Source organism: Centruroides sculpturatus, unplaced genomic scaffold, assembly GCF_000671375.1.
Source record: "Centruroides sculpturatus isolate CEXI.00-Female unplaced genomic scaffold, Cexi_2.0 scaffold775, whole genome shotgun sequence".
Lineage (NCBI taxonomy): Eukaryota > Metazoa > Arthropoda > Arachnida > Scorpiones > Buthidae > Centruroides > Centruroides sculpturatus.
The window spans coordinates 209586-232337 of NW_019385176.1; the positions used below are offsets into that span (position 1 = coordinate 209586).

Here is a 22752-nt window from a genome sequence, read left to right on the forward strand (position 1 = left end):
ATAAAAAAAAATAATGATCTAAGAGAGTATTTTATGCTGTGATATCAATCATATTTAATACAAATTGTTTTCTTTTCGGTGAAAAATTCTCTAGAATCTAACGTTCCTTCTCTTCCAATTCCAGACATTTTCATGCCTCCAAAAGGCATCTGTAAATCTCTAATCAACCAACAGTTGCACCATATTGTTCCAACCTATAAAACAATTTATTAATCTACCCATTAATATATTAATAAATTAACTAACAGATATTTACCTCTAATTGGTAGGCAATCTTATGAATTCGTCTAACATTCTGCGACCATAAAGAAGCGCAGAGACCGTATTGTACATTGTTAGCTAATTTCACTACTTCCTCTTCTGTATCAAATGGTAAAATACAAGTAACCGGACCAAATATTTCATCTTGCATGCATTTCGAATCAGGAGATAAATCAGTTAATACAGTCGGTGGTAAAAAATAACCCTAAATATGAAGTTAATAATACAAGGAATCAAATTTGCAGAGATATCTTATCTACAATTTCAAGATAAACATCTAATCTATAATAATATTAGGAGACTTTTGCACTGATATGGAATCTGAAGATTACTTTTGAAAAACATTTTGAATAATAAAATCTAAGTAAAAGTTCAATTAATTTTTTTAATGATTCAACAGAATTCTACCTGATTTTAAGTATAATTTTTTAATGAAAATATAGAAAATTTAGAAAACAACAACTATTTTTTATAAATTATTAAGTAAATTATCCTTAATTCCTGTAGAGTTCCTGGTTAATGGTTATAAAAATTTTAAACTTTGGTATTATTAATAGATATTAAATACAGTAATTTTTTTTTACTGTTTCCTCTTAATATCCAGTAGACACTAAGGTCTTTTTATGATACTATTGTGGGTTCACCCAGATCCACAATGGATTGACTGAGTGGTTGAGGATGGGCCCAACATGTTTAGGTTAAACCACATAAAAAGTTCCAAGGGTTGATCTTGATTTTATCCTAAGTCCTCCATCAAAGTAATAGGCTGACATCTTGACCACCTCAGCCATCCAGCTATCAATCTAAAAATTGCACTTCAGCATGTTATTTTGATATTTTAATCTTTGACCTTTAAAGGTCAAAGATCAAAATACAAAAATAATATAAAAACAAAATCTATAGTTTTCTAAATAATTTCTTTTTCAAATTTCTGTCATTGTGAGGAACCATGGATCAAATTCAGGCAAGCAACTCTCCCAGGAATTTTTTATGAGTGAGAAGTACTGTCCCTCACCACCCTGCTGCATCCACAATGGATATGAAAAGTCTCTTCTTAGTGTCCAAAGGGCAGAAAGAGTAAAAATAAAGGTGTTTTATATTGTAAGATATGAATTATACATTATACATGTACTGTACAATAGTATATAATACATATATAAACATCTTGAAGCCTGATATGTAGCCTGATTAATTAAGGCTGTCATTTGGTTTAGAATACATACAATAGATTATACAAATGAAATGAAACCCTCTCAATTAAGATAAACTGTTTGGTTTAAAAACATAAAAAATCTATTAGAAATATTATTTTGTACAAAAATATAAATTCAAATATCATATTCTAACCTGTTTGTTTTCTGCAGGAAGGTTTAAAGTTTCATTCCCTGTCAAAAATGTTGCTCCTTCTTGACGAGCTATCTCTAAATATCTTTGAATTTTTTCATATTGTAATTTATTGTTTATGGGACCCATCCATGATTCTGCTTCTTGTGGCACACCAACTTTGATATTTCTAATATTAAAAAAAATATTCATATATAATTAGTAAGAATGTTTTGAAAAAATCATGTTAAAAAATCACTCACTTGGCTAATGCTGCAAATTTTTGTTTAAAATTTTCATAGATGTTTCTTTCAACAAATATTCTGCTTGTACATAAACAAATTTGTCCTGAATTCAAGAAACTTGCTCTGTGTTAAATATATATATATGTGTATAATTATAAACAAAATATTTAAAAAATGAAATGGTAAAGAGAATTTTAATATTGAAATACAGTAACACTGTGTCAGTTTATATGTTCATTTATACACGTTTTCCTAAATGAATGCTACCATTTTAAATTATTGTAATTATGTTAATCATTATCTGAGAACATTGTAATGTGTATTACAACATTGAAAAACTGTCCAAGTTTCACATGTCCACTACAATTTCTCAATATGTTCTCAACAATACACATCAACTATACTCAAATTCTTCCCATACTCCTTGCACAGCAGTCACAATTCTACAGCTCTTCCAAATTAGTCATGTTGCACAATGATAAGAGATTCCAACTTTGCAAACTGCAGAAAACACAATACCTTCTCTATTGTGGAGTCACCATCTTTATTTACAGTGCTTCCTAGAAGTAGGCAATGAGCTCGGACAGCTACTCTGTTGGTTGATGTTATAGCATACTTCTCGGATAATAATTAACATAAAATGGTAGCATTAATTCTGGAAGACCCTATGTAATTAAATTGCAGATGTTTGTCCTTTTCATATAATCATCTTTTCTAGATGGCCAGATGCTATGTTCAATGGCTGAAGCCAGATGATGATTAAAGTGTCAACCTCCCACTCTGGAGTCCTGGGATCAAATCTGGATAAGCAACCCAAGGAATTTTTCATGGCTGGTCTGATCCAATTATATTGGACCCCATCTCTCATCTCCTGGGCACCCCATTGGTTAAACTTCTATGGGTATGGAAAAAAGGCATTATGCTATTATACTACCCACAGAGCAGAAAGAATAAGAAATGTAAGAAGAGAAAAAATAAAGATTAAGGGCAAATTCCTGGGGTTTTTCAACTGGTCCAGATTCACTCCTGAGTTCTCCAGTGCAGTAGGCTGCCATCTTAACACCTTAACCATTCAGCAATCTGGTTGTCTATAATAAAGTTATCATCATTTGAAAAATAAATTTAAAAATTATAATTATTTTTGAAATTTAATATTAAGCTGAAATATCAAGAAACTTGAATTTTATTTTTATTTAATAAGATAATTTACAAGTACCTAATTAAGTCTGGCAAACATTTATTTAAATCAGCATCACCAAAAACAATTGCAGCATTCTTTCCTCCCATCTAAAATTACAAAATTTCAGTTATTTTATTCTGAGAAATTACACATTTAGTTAATATATTTATTTACTTACCTCTAAAGATAATCTCTTAACTTGTGAAGAAGCAACTTCTTGAATATGAGTTCCAGTTTTGGTACTTCCAGTAAAAGATATAAGAGGGACTTCAGGATGTTTAATTAAAGCTTCTCCTACTTTGTGACCATAACCAAAAACCATATTTACTACTCCTGGTGGCAATCCTTTTAATAGCAATTAATGCAATTTAGAAAAAAGGTAATAAACCTTAAACAATAAAAATACAATGTTCTATATAATACCTGCTTCCTGTAAAACAGAACAAAGCATCCAAGCTGTAACTGATGTAAACTCGCTTGGTTTGGCAACAACTGTGTTTCCATATGCTAAAGCCGGAGCCAATTTAAATGTAAGCAAATATAAAGGCAGATTCCATGGAGTTATTACTCCTACAACTCCAACAGGAACATGAATTGTATAATTTAATAAGTCAGCTTCAGGTTGAATTTTTGATCTGTCATTTAAATTATTTTTGAATAATATATTAAAGAAACTAATACAATAACAAATAAATATTAGTAGAACCATAATATTTAAATCCAGATGATTTAGACCTCATACAGACTATAGAGCATTCAATGTAATGTAACAGTATCCCAAGCTGACCACCATCACATGCTCGGTAATGTGTGCAGGACCCATAACACCATAACCTAAGTATAACAGAAGCCATTTAATGTTCAGTTTGGAGGTTGCTCCTTCCAAAGGCAGCATAATCTGAAACATCAAAGGAATGCTCACATTGAAGCACCAATGTGGATGGTATCCATTATAATAGCATTTCAAGTGGTGTCAATACATCTTTCTCTCTTTTTGCTTCTACCTCTGGCTCACCAGTTTTATTACAGAAGCTTGTTATAGCTCAAGACTAGAAATACAGACTCCCTAACCAGACAGAGTGCCTGTTTGGAGCACTGTTGTTACAGAAAAATGCCCTGTAGTGTCTATACGTGGCTTTATACTAAATTCTGATTGTTCCATTAGAGTTTGTGATTCACTTTTTAATGTAATTTAAATTCATGAAAAGGCCATGGATTTATATATATTTGACCTCTAGAGTTGACCTCTTTTAATCCCACAGTATCTGTTATAGAGTGATGCTGCTGCATCACTCTATAACAGACACTGTGGGATCAAAAGAACTGACCTTTATAGAGAGGCGTCTGGCTAAGACAAGTTTTGTGAAAATTATCATACTTACATATCATTATCACTCTGTAAACTATGTGCAAATGCTCGAAAATTCAAAACACTTCGATTCATATCGACTCTTTTTGCAATCCATATTGGTTTGCCTTGATCTCTAGATTCTGCAACACTAAATTCATTCTCTTTGGTCTCTAAAATATCTGCAATTCGAAAGAGATATTTGGCACGTTCGTCAACTGATGTTTTGGACCATCTGAAAAATAAATGAATCAATAAGTTTATTAACTGATATACAGTAAAAACCTGTGTAAACCGAGCTTGCGTGGTACCGAGTATATCATCCAGTTTAGCAGGTTTTTAAATAAAAACTAGCTTCGTTACGAAGAATTTCTTCCGTTTAGAGAGGTTTCTGTCTTATTCGGGTTCCGTTTCGGACAGGTTTTACTGTATAAGTGATTATCTACTATTTTTTTCCTATGGGCATTCAAAGCCAACTTCGTAATTCTGAACTTAACGCCACGTTGTTACAAATTGAGAAAAATCTTCCATTTTTTACATGGGACAGTAGGCTATCGTAGCCAAAAATAAATCATTAAAAGCCTATAGGGTGCAAGATGAAAAAAAAAATTGACTGGTATTTTTCTCTTTTCCACCCAGCAAAGGCTACAGTCTATGTATAAAAAAAGCGTAATAGCAATCTAAGTTTACATGATGAAAGCCGTAGCTTATACTTGTATACATGGAATATGGACATTGCTGACTAAGCTGAGGCCTTAACCACCTCGCAGGCCACATTTGACAGGGGGGTATCGCCGGAGTGAGTAAATACAGTCACCAGAAATGCGGACAAAGCAGAGAATTCATAAAAACTCGTGCTGACAGTAGTTTTGTCCTCCAAAACGAGGACATGTCCTTATAAATGAGGACGTCAAAGAACAGAGTGGTATTATTATTATATACAGTGGCACGTTATAGCTACATGGACGCCAAGGGAGGCCATGTACGTACAGTGTTCACTTAGAACATTTTTTTTTTCTTCGGGGGAAATATTTCCTTATAAAATATTGATTTGGAGTCCCTGTTGGTAGGGCTTTCAGACAATTGCTGTTTTCGCCCACCGATAAACCTCGAAATAACGCTATATAACGTATCGCCATCTGTTGAGCGAAAATTATATTAATCCGTGAAGATTATTACTGTATTTTAACAGTTTCATACAGTTAAGCCTGTTTAAGCGTGTTACGTACGAAGAAACTTATCTCGTTTCGATTATCGAGAAAATTCTATCCATTTATAGCAAAACTTACAATTTAAAAGCCTGCTTGGCAGCGGAAACTGCGTCTTCTACTTCCGGTTCTCCGCTGTCCGGTATTTTTGCCCAAACTTTTCCAGTTGCAGGATCATAACTGTCTATAAATTTATTCGCCGAACAAAATTTGCCGTTTATAAAATTTTCCACTCGTATCGTATCCTTAGACGCCATTTTGAATCGAAGAACTTTGGTCTAATACATTGCGTAACAGTTACTTTGACACTTGTATCGCAATCATTGTGTGGACATTGCATTGTAAACACGTTCCTAACGCCAATTAAAATCTAATTCTCGAGGAAATGAGATAATAAATGCTTATTTAATCCGATTTAAACAAAAAAATTGAAATTAAAATAGCATTTAAAATTTAAATTTGTCTCGTATTTGCAACCGTGGATTGAGAGTTAGAAGTTAATGACGTTCCAATTTGGTTCATTGAAGATTAATCACGCTCCTATCTATAACTGATTCATATTGTTATACAAATTTCTAGTTTATCATAATATTTATTCAATTATGTGTAAAATATTGTATTCATACAATATTTTATTAATGTAACTGGGTCATTACAAGGTAACTGCCCATTGCTGATCCTCCAGAGACCCATTTTAGACGTATCAACAGCAGAAATCTCAACATTTTAGTTGAAGATATTTGCTTTAATGTTTGGATGCCGTATTTTTGCATAATTTAACTGGACGTAGACTTGAATATAAGCCCATAACATGCCCTTCCCCTCCACCAAATAATGATATATATAAAAATGTGAGGCCCTAAGCTATAATAATGATACATATGAAAATGCGAGGCCCTAAGCTTAATATGATGCGCTAAACAGCACTTGTTTAACATAATTTTGGTGCTTATATGTGACCCCCCCATTATTTCATGCCTAAAATAGATAATAAATTAATATGTACTGTATATTAAGAGTAAAATTTTAAAACATTTTTACATTAAAATCGATTCATTTTATTCTATTTTTTAAAAATAAAAACATTATTTCCAAATTTAAAAAAGAAGAAGAAGAAGAAAAGGGAATTATTAAACTCATACGATAGATGGCAGCAATATAAGTTTACAATTAGTTCTGTTTGATTGGTTACAATAGTACACATTTTTACGTAAATTTGACGTCATTCTTTAGAATTTCTCATTGTAATACTGAAGTAATGACGTCAAATTGACGTAAAAACGTACAGCTTCATTGTCAATCAGTCGAAACTAATTTATTCATGTTTTTTTACCCACTTAATACTTTTCCCCCTCCGGCCATTTTGTAGCGATTTAATTACCTTATTATTTATATTTTATTAAAATTATCGAATTTCTATTCTCGATTTGCCATTTAAAATAGCATCTAATAACTGTTATAAACGGTTACTAAACGTATAAATTAATATAACTATTCTCAATATTACGTGTAGATATTCCAACAGATAAAAGAGCGAATAAAAGAATTGAGAAAAATTTCAAGAAATAAAGAAAATAATTATAATTAATTAAATTTATAATCGCTTGTTAGTTCTATTTTAGAGAATAATGAGATGCAATGTAATAAATGACGTCTGTAACAGCTGTTGTTATAGGTTATATATTCAGTAACAGTTTACGATTGTTACTAGATATTTAACTTATCATTGCACGTAGCTGTTCTTTAAAGTAACTAAATACAATAGTGTAGAATTATTCTCACCAAGTTATTATGTAGAATTATTACTCACATTACTTAGTTATAACCTAGAATTAGTATGCAGTTACTTAGTCATTCTAAAGAATAATTAACTGGTTACTAACTCTAACTCGATTCTTACAATTACTATAATTAGTATCGAGTAGTTACTCTACCTAGACTATTGTATCTAGTTACTGTAAAGAATAGTTAGATGCAATAGTAAGTTATATATGTAGTAACGAACATAAACTGTTACTGATCATACACATTATAAAAAAAGCAGTTAGAAAACATCATTTATTATATTGCATCTCATTACTAATTAAAACAGAAACTAACGAACGATTATACATGTAATTAATTATATTTATTTTCTTTATTTTACCCAATTTGATTTTTAGAAAGATGCGAATTTTAAGGGTCAACTTTACTGACCTTAACCCAATCGTTTATTATAGTGTAGGGTACGATGACGTTTCTGTTTCTCACATAAGAAATATAATATTCAGAGGGTGAAGGTCAGATATATAAATGAGCGATAGTTTCCTCGTCTTATCTATGCCAATCTATTACTTTAAACTACGAGAGTATGAGCATACGGGGAGAGGATGTTACGCGTAACTCCTACCAGCTGATTACCATAACAGACAGGTAGCACCTTTAAAGTTTTAACACGGTTCTACGGGTTAGTGCCACAGCGCCACCAAACCCTCGAAGAAAACTCGATTGAAGAAAACAGTATGGCGCCGTCCAGACCGGTCACAATTTTTCTTTGACTGTCTTACTCATACATGTGTTACGTTAAATAGATAAGTTACACGCGGGATTTCTATCGTCGTTTAATCAACGCTTTCCATAAACATTCATGAACAAGTCTCGTCTCGAAGAATGGTAAGTGATGTCATTTTCTAGGAAACTTTTATCTTTAACATTCTGACTTAATAGCGGTTACGATCTTTAAATCGAATTACTGTACTTAAAATTAAAAGTGTCGATTTGTTATTTGTTAAAGGAAAAAGGAGGGGAAGGGGGAGATTATAAAAAAAAAAAAAAATAGCAATGTTGGGGGCAGCGACCTAGACGAACTGGTGTGGCATGCATGTCTGGTTTTTGCACCTAGGCGCGGTTTATCTTAATATAGGCGCAATTCTTTACGAATTTTAAAAGTTTCTCCCTATTTTAATAAGGAAAAAAAAGAGTAAAATGGGCGAGACTTCGATGACAGTTGATGAACAACAGGATCATTGTTGCAACTTTGCTTCCTGCGAAGCTTTAAATTTATGATATCAGCTTTGCACTTTGACGTCCCGTGACTTCGAATATCTTTAAATAAATATATATAAAATGTTACATTCTCGAGTCATTCTGTAATTATATATAAATTCCTTCCATTTTTTTTCCTTTTTAAAACATAATTTTACTTTAATTCGTAGTTAAAATAAAGCATGGTTTTTTTATGGCACCCGCCTCGAATGTATGTCAGGTATTTCCAGACAAATAATCGAACTTAAACCAATGGAACCATATAATGGAAGCATTAAATGTACTTAAAGAATTTGCCTGAAGTTCAAGGATAAAGAGGCTTTTATGCAGTCGGGACACGGTACAATTGGCCTGAAGCTATATTTAGAATGTATATGGATTAATCAAAATCATAAACTGTGATTTTCTAACTATAGATTTAGTTAAAATATAAGGAAAATAAAATTTAATTATAATTATATTTAAACGTAATTAATTCCATCTTTTCTTAATCAGGATAATCACGTAACGTTACCGATTTCGGTCATCGAAGGTGAGTAACCTTTTTATTGTACTGTATAACCTCGTTAAGACAATTTTAATTTAGATACAGAAAGATATCAAACAAATACGAAGTCTGCACGTTAAATTTCCTGAAATAATCCTATAAATTTATATAAAATTAATCTACAAATGACCTTCTTCCATTAGGTTAAATACTCTGGTGACGCACTCGCAGCTGCTACTGTCAGTTACCCAATAGGGCGATAGATAACGTGTAAACGAAAAGATAATAAACTTTTAATTAACTTCGATAGTTTTATTTTAATTATAAATAATGTTCGAGTAATGAAGAATATTATTAAAAATTTATTTTTTAAATATTTTAATGACTTATCATCGAAAAAATTAGCTTGAGTTTTAAGGAGAGAAAACAATATATATTTATTTTTTTATTGTAGAATTTTTAAGTATTAGGAATTACATTTTATTACAAATTTGTATACTTTTTAATTATTTTTTATATAAATTTCCTCGTTTTATAGACATAAAACACATGGCTATCTGTCAACGAAACAATAATTAATTTTGAATAAATAAACGCGATTTGCTCCAATTCCGTTCGTTGATCCCTAAAATTAGGGAGAAAAAAACTCACGATCCAGTCGATTTTTTAAAAATTTGATACTCCATTTTATATTTTCTACACACAAAAAAAAAGAAAAAACAAATACATTTAAATATCTAAATTCTTATCAGGATTCCATCTAGAGTATGAATATCAAAAGCTCTAGAATATCCCCCCTAATAAAAAACTTAATAAATGAATAAATTATTCATTTAATATTCGAGAATAATCTTGTAATATTTACAAATTAAAACACTTTTGATTGGATAAATTTGCGTATCGTACGACAAGATGCTTACCAGATAAGCCATAGAAGAATCCAAAGTATTAAGTTACACGCTCTCGATATACTTATATTAATTATACAATTTCGAATTTATAACCTTTTTATACGTAAATTTATTGGAAATTTTCTGCAGCAGGAATGAAACTTGTTTCCATTTTCCCAAAGAAAAAATAATAATAAAAAAAAAAAATGGTGATGATAAAGTGACTTGCGTGGGATGACTAGTTGGATATCTATTTTCTCAAGGTTGTCTGAGGTTATTCAAATACTAATGCACATATATATAAACTATACTTATAGATATATTTACAGATCATTACAAATAGGTTATATAAATATATTTAAGTACATATTAATGATGTAGAAATATTTTATACGCCTTTTTTAAGTTGCTTCTTGATGCTCGTAAATTTCTCAGAATGGCACTTTTTCACCATTTATCAACAATTTAGAGTTAAAGAATTCTTAGAAAATCTTCATTCACTGGAGTTAAAATGTCGTTATAACTTAGAAATATTTCCAGATGGCAAGACAAACGGTTCCATCGAAAAAATAAGGAGGAAAAAAAAGGAATAATTTAATCTATCAAGCCTTTACAAATCCTTCTAAGAATTCTTGAATTATTCTCTCTCTCTCTCTCTCTTTTTTCCTGTATAGGAAACTGTTGTTACTGTAAAATTATGATATTTACATGTTCGTAATTTAACTAAATAAATTATTATTCGGTTCCTTTTTACGGTTACTTAATGATGGAAGCGGTAACTTTATTAAAAAAGTTGATATTAAGAAGCACTTTAATGGCTCTCTCTGTATTTAGATATAAATAAAAATATTATTTTTATATCTAAATATCTAAAATGACTTCTTAGATGTTTATAAACAAAGATTTTCTTTAAAAATTACATTTTTTTTTTTAAAGCNCAGGCTCACTTATGTGAAAACAAAGCTGCTGAGTTAATTTAGAAGAAATTTTGTATCATTTTATCAAAATATCAGTATATTTATGCTATTATTTTCTTAAGGAAACTTAAATTAAGTTTAGTTTCAGCTATTTCTAAGCTTAATTATACTCAAGATAAAATTTTTATGAAATTTTTAAGGATGAATAGGCCTCAAGTATTACTTTCCTGAGATTGAATATAAATTTTTTTCTGTATAATTTATAATAATAATAATAATAATAGTTTTATTATAATGCTAGTGTTGAAGATTTAGATACATGCAAAATATAATGCAATTGATAGAAATATCAAGTCTCAGGCTGGAACTGTGAATGAGATAAGAGCTTAGGTTTATCAATTGACAGATTTATGAGATTTACTGGCCTAAATCTGAGTGTATTGATACCTTGATCCCTTGATCTCTTGTTCAAGAATGTGGTAAAATGCCCATTCAAAGGGAGATAATACGAAAAGTGTTTTAAATGGTTCATTTAGCTCAAGAGATTAAGCTTGTTTTTATAGAATTCTATTGTAATTAAAATTTAAGTATTCTCCTTAATGATTTCATTCTGTTTAACATCTTAATGGAAGAGATTTAGTATCTTCTCCTTTATAGTTCAGTAGAATGAACGGTTTATAACTATGGTTTACAGAGAAAGATTTANTTTTTTTAATATAAAAGACTAAAATTTGGGGTCTCTCCATGTCCAGGGCCATCCAAATACCCCTGCTGGCACCCTCTATCTGAATCTGTTCACATGTTTATGTAGAAAATATTATTATATATATACAAATTTATCCCTTTATAAACATATATACAAAATAAAACCTTCAATTAATTCAATTTTAATGACAGGAGATTCTATATTAGTAGATTTACTTGAGCCATTTTTTTTATACAAATGCTAATTGAGGGAACTCCAAGACTTCAATCTCTTATTAATTCAGTCCAGTCAGTTCATGGAATGTAAATAATGTAAAATATATGCAGGGTGTCTAAGAAAATGTATATACACACTCTAATGACTGTTGAATTATTAAATTTCTTGAGAAAGTATCAATTAGGATAGTTCAGTTATTATATATTAAGATATATGACATCATTTCTAGTTGTTTAACATCCTTGAACAGTGTTAGAGAAGTGTTCAACAAGAAATCTATTGCTTCCATTACTTGTTTCCTACTAAAAGATATGTTTTAATTAGGAATTATCAAAATATGTATACATTTTTTGAGGCATTCTGTATATAAATGCATTACAAAATTCCAGAATAATATATAAAAGTCATACTCCTTCCAAGATGATGCATGAAGATAACAGCAGAATAACCAGTTCAGTTCATGGCATCCTGTTTAAATTATTTTTTTGTTATATAAAAGAAGAAAACCAGTTGCTCTAATTTGTTATATTTTAAGAAATAAATTAATTTTTTTCCCCTCTAATTTTAAATATTTAATTAGAACAATCTCCATCTTCACCTTGTTCATAGAGTTAATTAAATTTGCTGCTCTGTAAGCATGCGGAAGTTACCCTGTGCGTGTGTTTTTCTGATAAACGATTCCCTTCCTTCTTTAGGAGGTGTTACACTTCTAGAGTTCACTTTCTTATCTAAAATATATTATTTATGAGTTTTTCTTAATCAGATATGAGGATGGAGTTCATCAGTTTACTATAGAGTTTGTAAGGAAGAAGTAATAATCTCCTCTACAGACTGCAGAAAAGAGGACAGCAAGACCATTTAGCTGAGGCCCTAGGCATAAAAACCTACCAAAATTTAAATCTTTTATGCAATAAAGCATAATTGCATGCATATATTTTTATAAATTTCGGAGGAGTTCATGGCTGACTCCTTCTCATCCCTTTCAAGCCATTAAAACTTTGATTTATACTGATTTAACTTTAAAATTATTGCTTATCATAGTTTAATTATAATATCAACTTAATTAAAATGAAATTAGATTAAATAAATCCACTTTAAGTGAGAAAAAAGTCGATTTCTATAACTGTATTTGCATTTAAGATGGTCGCCAAATCCATGCTGCAAAATAAACCCTTAAAATATGCATTAAGAAATTAATTGCATATAATTTTATTGCATATAAATAATATTTAAAAGAGTTAGAGCCTGAAGAGGAACGAAAAGAGGATGTCAATAGAAACGTTTCTCAATTGTGCCACCGCGGAAGCAGACAGAATGGCGTTAGATATTCATACAAAAATACCCAATTTATATTAAACAATTTAAATTTCCTTCAAATTCTCATTGTTAGATGCAATTGAAACGATTTAATGACTACAAATAAAAGAAAAAAAAAAAATTCGCGGAAACGGTAACGAAAACAGGAAACGAACGGATGAGGGTACTTTAATCAATTGTTTTCTCTAACAATGATCTTCAATTTATAGTTTGTGGCCCTCTTGTAATTCCAAAAACTATCCTGGATCAGTAAACGATCGCATGTCCTTCCCACAAAACGTATTTTTTAAGTTTATGAATGAATTGGCACGCTTTGCAAGGCTACCAAGTCAATTACCAAAGTACCAAAAGTAAGGTGAGAGATCAAAGATAACCGATTAATAAGTTAATTTTTATCAATTTTAAAGCATTGCAGACTGTAAATTCAGTCCTTAAATCATTTTCTTTATGGATTTATTGTAAATTCATAGATAATATGGCAAGTATTTTATGTTTCTACGTGAATATCTATCAATACATTGGCTCCATTAAAAATGCAGTAGATATTCGCTAAAATTCCAATTTTAATGCTATTTTTTAATATTTTTATAGTATTATATCATAAATTACATATGCTCTAAGGTTTATGATTTACTAAAATTAAATTTTAATGAGATAAATTTAATTATTTTGGAGATTTAGACATTAATCTCTGAAAGTTTCATAGAATATGTAAATTAATTTATGATAAATCGTTGAATATTAAAAGCGGTTTTTTCTGGAATTAATTATCGTTGTTTCCTATGTAAATATATAGCAGAAGGTATTTATTTTTGATCATTTTATTAGGATAATAGCCACATTTTGCAGGTATTTTACTTATGCTATTTTCCTTTGTGCAGCTTTGAGGGAGACTTTTGTAGCGGCAGATACAGATGGAAGAGGATATATCGACTGTAAAAGCGTCGTTAACCTGATTCGTAGGGTACTAGGTTCAGCCATAGCTAATTCTGACAGAGAAAGACTTCTAGGAAAAGCCGAGTTACTAGCAAAAAGAGGTGAGTGATTCACCCTCTAAAAACAACTATTTTGTTCTTTCCTTTCCTTTCTCCATTTTATACTGAAAAATTCTTTTCTAAACTGAGTTTATCTGTTATAAACATAATGTAAATAAACTATACTAAGGTATGAGGGCCCCATTAATGGCCCATAAAGCTTGGGCTATATTTATTTCAGTCATTTCTTGGGAGAAATTGGAGCTGGTCAAAATAATAGTTCAAACTTGATGGGTCTTAATTGCGTCCCTATCTTACATTAAAATCCGAGATTTTTTTTAAACGCTTTTATTTAATTCGTTATTCCCCAATTCCGAAAAAATAATCAATTTAAGATATTTTTTAAAAGATTTTAAAGGGGTTTTTTAAATGATTAATTCATTTGTTTTACTCTCCTTATCTTGTCTGTAAAATAAATTTAGAGGTAGTAAGTAGCCTATTCTAAATGTATAGAATAATCTATAGAATAATTAATAAAAAGTTTCAAATAATATAAAATGGAAGAATATCGTAAATATATACAACTCTTTCCTCTCTGACTGTGAGAATCTTTCTGAGATCCTCTCAGACTCTTTCTGAAAGTCTTTCTAATAACCCTCAAAGGTTTCTATTAATTAACAGCTCTCTGAGTCTTTCTGAAAGCCTTCTTCTGAGAGTCTTTCTGAGAGCTTTGAAAATGTTCTTCTGAGATCCTTTCTAATAGCTCTGAAAGCCTTCTTTTGAGAGCTCTCTGAGGGCTCTGACGGCCTTCATCGGAGGATCTCTCTGAGTCTTTCTGAAAGCCTTCTTATGCGAGCTCTAAGAGAGCCTTTTTTATTCATCGAGACTACAACTAGAATCCTAAAATCACCTATAGAAATTTCTCCTGGAACGGATTTCTCAGAACGAAAAGTTAACATTATAAAAGACATTAACAAATATTTGATATGGTTAAAGCCCTCTTATCTGTCTTAAGAGTTAAATTAGAATTCCAAGAACATTATAAAATTATTTATTTATAAAAGAAAAGAACGTTTTTTTTCCAAGATGGCTCCTCTTCAACTTGGATTTCACGTGCCATTAGTCATTGAATGCTCTGAAAGGTTTCCCCATTTGCACGTTTTTTTATATAAACATAATATAATTTTTTAAAAAAGATGATAAATCAATCATTCTGCTTGTTTGTCTAATCAAGAAATCATATCGTGTATTTAAAGCTAATCATGTTTATAAAACTAATTGGACCTTCGTAAAATAAATATGATATACGACAGGATGACACTCTTCAAATAATAGAAACATTTATTTATAAATTAATTCGATTAAATTTATGTTCCTTAAAGTTATGGACATTAACGAATATACATTCGAACCTCCAAACAACGACCACCTCTAAACAGCGGCCATTTCAAATACTTTTTCGAGCAAAAGTTCATAGAAAATGTCCTCCAAAAAACTGTCATTTTAGGATATTTTTTTGTTTTTTGACCAAGTATACATACAAAATGACCTTGAAACAACGACCACCTCTAAACAGCGGCCAGTTTTTAAGTACATTTTTCTTTTTGGACAAAATTGCAAGCAAAATAACCTCCGAACAACGATCATTTTTCTTTACAGAGGTGTGTTTACATATACATGATTTTGAATGGTAAATTTTGGTAAATTGACAATTAATTTGCCACGTGGATTTAAAAATATAAAAATTTTTACATATTTCATGAAAAATTATGGAAAATAATCTGTTTAAATGACATTTACATGAATATAAGACAGTTTCATATCAAAAATAAAGGATTCATCATTCCATTGCTGTGGCATCCATCAGAATACCTTTCATTCATCTAATGGATGCTACTAAAGTGAGGAGTGGTGATTCTAATCTACTTTTAACAATAGGCACGAGGCCGTATATTTACATTGGAGTAATAACTAGTTTAGAAACCATTTCCCTGTTGAGGTGTGGAAAAGGCGTTTGCTTCATCAAGATCTCTGAATACATCAAGTTTTTTTCCACTTGAAAACACCAAGAATTTTTTTTTCTAGAATGGCCGACTAATTGCATATTTATAACTGAAAATGTCGGCATATATTAATTTTCTTTTTTATTCTGCTATTTGTAATATAACTTGATCGCTTCGAAGTGGTGATTGGGCACATCTGGCATCAATTATCTGAAAGAAATCTTTATTTTTTCTTAAGTTTTTATGATTAATTTTATATGTATAAGTATTTTAATAATTTTGGACATGCAAGTCCAAAATTTGAAGATACTACTCTAAATCGATGGAATAATTAAAGAAATCGACTCTATTCTAAACCATGGCACTATTCTGTGTCATCTATTCTTTAATTTGGGCTGATTATGTTTGATCATTAGTAATTGTTGGACCTATCAAAAACCGTGGCTTAGACTAGAATAGAATCTTAGATCGAGATTTCTCTGCAATCTCTAACCTTTGAAGATCCTAGTGCCAAATTTTGGACTAGGATCTTCAGAGTTATGTGATATTACAGAAGAAGTTTCAGCTCTAGAAATTTCTGCTTTTATTTATCTATTCAACTCTTGAATCATTCATTTTAAATCTATTTCTCCTTGATATGTACTGTACTTTTTCTAAACCCCTTCCCCCTTAAACTGTAAAAGTAATTAATAGATGGCCCTTATTATATTGCATATATAGCCAGGTACAGTTAAAGACAAGCTCATCAGAGCCATTTTGTACAGGTTCCAAGCGGATAATCCTACAAAATTTAATCTTTCATATAAAAAAACACGATACGAAAATGTTACAAATAAAAATTTCTTTTGATATGTGGTGAAAATTTTATTTTGTTTGCATATTTTTATGTCTGGGAAAGAGGTATGAGGTTCCACATGTGTTGGTTCTCATGGTTCTCAGAATCTGGAGCTAGTAAACTTGAAAATCGGTGTTATCAATGAAGTGTTTTCAATTTCGTTCATATAAATCAATATTTTTCGATTATTTAATGTGATATTTTAATTGTTTATCATGTAAAGCGGGAGATAAACCAGATAAGTTTTTAAAAAATTAGGAAAAAGTTTCATAAAGTATGTAGAAAAATCCAAAAAATTAGCATTAAAATCCTACGAGTGATGAGATCGTAAAGCACAACATAAGAAAACAAGTCACTTTTACGTGGGAAGGAAGGAGCTGAAGTTCAGCAATTGTTGTGGTTCTCGTCCCCCGAGGTTTTAGAAAAGATCAAAACACCTTTTTGTCCCGTGTCATGCCCGAGGCTTTCTATGTGACCCCCTAGTTTTTCTTTTTAAGTGAAGATATGCGGTAGTTGCAGACTACAATTGATACAGGATAGGTAAGTTTTGACTAAATTTATGTAAATTTGTAAATTTAATTGCAGTAATTAAATAAGAACTACATAAATTACAATACTTTTCATATTATTTCTATAAAGAAGATATTCTATTCAAGTATTCACAATACAGGCCACAACAAACACAGGCCACAATGGAATTCCAGTCCGCCATTTTATTCTGTACATAAATAATTGAATAGTTTGCTTTTAAATTATAAATTATTTACAGCAATTCAAACACCATAAATGAATAGATTATCATATTAGATGGGGATGATTCATAAATAAGTTATGATTAACGTTTAATTGTGCAAAAGCAATACAAAAACTGTTCTTATGGCTTTAGACTTGGTAAAATAATATGTTTGGAACATGAGTTAATGTTTAAAATTATTTTCTGAAATATTTTAAAACATTTTATGAATTCTTTTATGATATTTCTCTTCTCAACTCCTGGAATTTCAAGTTTTAGACACTATTTATTAGGTTTATTACTTAAAATAGCTTCAATAAGTTGTAAATTTAAAGAAAATTATAAATTAAATTTAATATAAATATAGAATTATTTATTTTATTCACAATTATTAGCTTTTATTTCTATAAAATATATTGCTTTACCTATCTCTAGCTTCTAGGTATTACTAATTAATATTTCTAAGATTATATATTTTAATATATTTTAAATTATATTTGTTTATTCACAAGAGATTTTCTAGAATATGATGTAAGAATATAAACAATTCTAAATTCCAGGCTCACTTATGTGAAAACAAAGCTGCTGAGTTAATTTAGAAGAAATTTTGTATCATTTTATCAAAATATCAGTATATTTATGCTATTATTTTCTTAAGGAAACTTAAATTAAGTTTAGTTTCAGCTATTTCTAAGCTTAATTATACTCAAGATAAAATTTTTATGAAATTTTTAAGGATGAATAGGCCTCAAGTATTACTTTCCTGAGATTGAATATAAATTTTTTTCTGTATAATTTATAATAATAATAATAATAATAGTTTTATTATAATGCTAGTGTTGAAGATTTAGATACATGCAAAATATAATGCAATTGATAGAAATATCAAGTCTCAGGCTGGAACTGTGAATGAGATAAGAGCTTAGGTTTATCAATTGACAGATTTATGAGATTTACTGGCCTAAATCTGAGTGTATTGATACCTTGATCCCTTGATCTCTTGTTCAAGAATGTGGTAAAATGCCCATTCAAAGGGAGATAATACGAAAAGTGTTTTAAATGGTTCATTTAGCTCAAGAGATTAAGCTTGTTTTTATAGAATTCTATTGTAATTAAAATTTAAGTATTCTCCTTAATGATTTCATTCTGTTTAACATCTTAATGGAAGAGATTTAGTATCTTCTCCTTTATAGTTCAGTAGAATGAACGGTTTATAACTATGGTTTACAGAGAAAGATTTAACACCATTCAATTATACAGTGTAAAAAACTTTCCTTCTGTAAATCTTATTCTGAACTCTTTTCGCCCTGCTGGTACTTAAAAAGGGCTTTTCATACCTGTTAAAGTCAGGCACAATAAGGGCAGCCGGGCTTTAAGGATAGACATTATAGCCGAGTCAACTCACTGATAAAAATTTTTGAAATCGAGCCGTACTCGAACCCGAATCCCCTTTCTCGAATACATTATCTCCGACCGTTTATATAAATCGTTCGGTTGTATGCATCTGAATTTCAGTTCTTTCTAATAATGTAAAAGAGCCACATACTCGGATTTTTAATAGATTTTTAATTAATTAACGTGATGCACAAATATGGCCGAACAAAAAATCGTTACAGTAGGGTCGACCAGCATGAGATGGAATAAGATGTGAAATATGTGTTTACTGTAGGATATATCGTTTATTTAGCTTGTAGTATTTCCCACACAAAAATATCCATAAATTAAAATCTGTAACGGTATTGATACTTATGACATCGGCGACACGTCATCAAAATTAATATCGATTATATCATACTTGATATTTGTTGCAAGCAATTTAAGTGTATTTACTCCAAGTGTCAGTCATAAATAAGATTTTCTTATCAACAGTATAATCAGAAACATATTATGTTTCTGATTATACTGTTGATAAGAATATATAACATGATAATCTGTTCATTAAGTATCAAATTTTTTTCGTCTTTCCTCCGTATATTTGCATTAAAAATTATTTTTAAAATTAAATATGTGTTTTTTAAAAATATATGGGAAATAATAGAAGAGTTTTGATTTGAATCGGCAAAATTTATTTAAATTTGTTCATTTGGCAACGTCAAGTTGCCCGAGAGAAATATTTAGAGTTGCCAGATTTCCCGGATTTTTTTCCACTGCCATCTAGCGACATGACTTTATTCTAAAAATCATTCTTACAAATGAAACTTTTTTATTTTTCCACATTTTAAATGTATTTCTGTTACTGCAGAGTAAAAATACAGGGCGAACGGACACGTGAAGTTTTTCACCTAAATATGGGCCAATTTCCTGTAGAAAGTTCTCCCGAGGGGCATTGCCCTTGTGTCCCAAGTGCCTTCTCCCATCCATCCACCTCTCAAACCTGATTTTCCATGAAGTCACCTCTAAAAATTCCCTATTTATTCCCTATCCTAGACTAATGGATTGAGAATGCCGAGCAATGATGTCATGTTGACAGCTATATATACAGTGTTGCCACTTTATACTAGAAATGCAAGAAAAAAATCAAATCTGAAATTTATTTATTTATTTTTTTAAGACTAAAGAACTGCAATGGATGCGCCTTAAGACTAAATAAGTCCCCTTTTTTGTATGTGTAAATAATATAATAAACATTATTTCATAATTTGATTTCACGCAGTCAAAAATATTTTTAGAATATAAAATTCCCTAGATTTGGTTGTTTTAAACTATTTCTTCCTCTTTTTCCCCTTTATTCTTTAACATTCCCTAGTTTTGGGAATTTTTTACCGGGGCCTCCGAGTAGAACATTAAAATTAATTATATTAATATCAATTAATTAATAGTTCTGAAAGCGGAATCGGAATTGGCAACGTATACAACAGTAAGCAGAAGTTGCGGGTTCCCGTTCCGGAATATTCTGAATTAAAATTAAAACTTAATCTATATATAATTACTAAATTTACCATGAGGTGGCAGCTTAACCGTCTACTAATAGCCAAATTGATTTGATTTTTATTATTTACTAGCCTTAAAATAGCCCGACGGATAATCCGCCTAAAAGATTTTTCTAATATTTCACTCCATATATATAGTTAATATAAATTTTCCACACCGAGAATTATGGCATAATGCCCTTTTCTTCAAAAGCCAAAAAAATTAGGGATACATATTAAAATTTTCCAGTACAGTATTTTGATGTAAAAAACAAATTGATACTTGAAAGATACCGACTGACGTTAATGCCGGCAATCCATAGAATGGAAGTACGGCAGACAAGATACAAGTCGAGATATCGAGGATCAAATAAATTCTTACAAATGTAATTTCCAGATCACGGGGAAGATTTCGGGAGTCAACAGACGTGTTTTGTGAACTAACAGTACTTTACTTGCTGATCGGTTTCAGGATCTAACTAGTAGATATCATCGGGAGATAACAGCACTAGCTCTCTAGGCCCTGTTCGGTTCGTTCAGAAAGTGTATACCGTTACGTCAATTTGACGTATTCTCTTCAGTTTTACAATAAACAAGTTTAAAAAATGACGTCAAATTGACGTAACGGTGTACTTTCTGGACGAAACGAACAGACCTTAGGATTATCTGCGTGACACGTCAACTACAGCACTCCATATTAACACTCTCATTGAAAGAAAGAACTATAACTAGAAAATTCTATTAAAGAGGCCGCTATATGCCACGCTTTATAACTGTGATTGGATTGAAGATGTGGAAAGGATCGAAAATCTTTTATCATGCCCTAACGTCAGAGAAAGGGATCATTATAGTTTAATAACTTGAGAGGTTGTGTTTACTGTATGGGCTGATCTGTATCTCTTCGAAACTGCCCTCCTGACTTTCTTAAAAATACAAGAATTCCTTACATATCCTTCCAAAAATATATTTGATCCTAACTTTATTTTCATGAACACGGCACTTGAGATGGAAAATTTTCACAGGAAATGAAAATATTTAATAAATAGTGGGGCCAATCAACACTATCGAACACAACAAAACGTATATATAGAATGCTTCAAGAAGACACGCACTGGTTCATTTAAATTAACTGATCCAGCATCCAAAACTAGGAATCTCTTGAAGACCCTTCTGTCGTGTTGCTCACTTAATTAATTGTCAGCATGAATGTGTATATCCTTAAAAGCGATCATATATCTTATTGGCAATGGGGAACCTTCATTAATATCAGGATATTTTGGGGTTTGTGGCGCGCACACACCGAGTAGACTTTCCTCTTCTTCATTTTTCTTTTTTGGTTAATCTTCCATATTTAAAGCGTATACGGAAAAGAATTATATAATTCATTATAAAACATTTCTGCATACATGTCTATATCTGACGTAACAGAATTACGACCAATCTTTTATGACGCAATTTATTTTCTATCACTGACGTAACTTTTGACATCACTAGATTTTCTTTTTATGACGTCACATGCAGAGACCGTATATAACAGTATATTTGGTTCACGTTATCAGGGATGCCCGGAAGGGGAAGGGAGACAGTTGCCTCGAGTCCCGAGAAAGAAGGACCATGTACAATTTTTTCGTTTACTTCCTTTCATATAATAATTTAATTTGCTTTCAGGCCACAATATATATTTTGTCCGGGCCCCTGCATTTTATATGCCACGAAATTCTAATTAAAAATGAGAAAACTATTCTCCGTGCGTCAGTAATACAGGAGGGACCAAGTTCGAATTTGGCTCGTTGGATTACCCTAAATTCCCTAAAAACCCTAAAACGAAAAGCAAAATAATCACTTGAAATTTTCAAGTTTCAACCCTAGACATTTCATAACATTTCTATTCCAAGTATCTACAATCATTAGATGATAACAAGCATCTATTCTTCTGTATGTTAATTTTTGGGTAAACTTACGTACAGACACACAAACGGACACTTTAAAAAGCTAAGCGGTTTATTGCCATCCTGAAATTTCGTTCCAAACATTTAAAAAAAATGTAATAAACGGAAATGATAAATGAAATGTTTTTCCTACTTTCCTCCAGACGTAGGAAAAAATTTACTCCTGTCTTTATTTATTTATTTTCCCTCATAAAATTAGAAAAAAAAAAAATTCGAACGGTTTAAGC

At 30.6% G+C, this 22752-nt stretch overlaps 2 protein-coding genes across 3 annotated transcripts in view; one reads left to right on the forward strand and one right to left on the reverse strand.

The window, feature by feature from the left end:
- Positions 1-4: 4 nt before the first annotated feature.
- On the reverse strand, positions 5-5930 carry LOC111635769 (aldehyde dehydrogenase family 8 member A1-like). Of its 2 annotated transcripts, none has more exons than XM_023380834.1 (9): positions 5647-5930; positions 4392-4592; positions 3433-3644; positions 3188-3354; positions 3046-3116; positions 1848-1952; positions 1609-1774; positions 257-466; positions 5-194 (listed from the first exon to the last, which is right to left on the reverse strand). In XM_023380834.1, exons 1-9 carry the CDS (start codon positions 5820-5822, stop codon positions 45-47), a joined length of 1458 nt encoding a protein of 485 aa, XP_023236602.1. In that variant the 5' UTR covers positions 5823-5930; the 3' UTR covers positions 5-44. The 2 variants fall into 2 exon arrangements, with proteins under 2 accessions (XP_023236602.1, XP_023236603.1); XM_023380835.1 differs by lacking the exon at positions 5647-5930 and adding an exon at positions 4669-5541.
- Positions 5931-7841: 1911 nt separating this feature from the next.
- Positions 7842-22752, forward strand: part of LOC111635774 (neuronal-specific septin-3-like) — a 39161-nt gene continuing 24250 nt past the window's right edge. Inside the window, exons 1-3 of the mRNA XM_023380841.1 lie at positions 7842-8217; positions 9085-9121; positions 14004-14159. Coding sequence (XP_023236609.1) covers positions 8215-8217; positions 9085-9121; positions 14004-14159 — 196 coding nt within the window. The 5' untranslated portion in view covers positions 7842-8214. The remainder of the gene's footprint in view (positions 8218-9084; positions 9122-14003; positions 14160-22752) is intronic.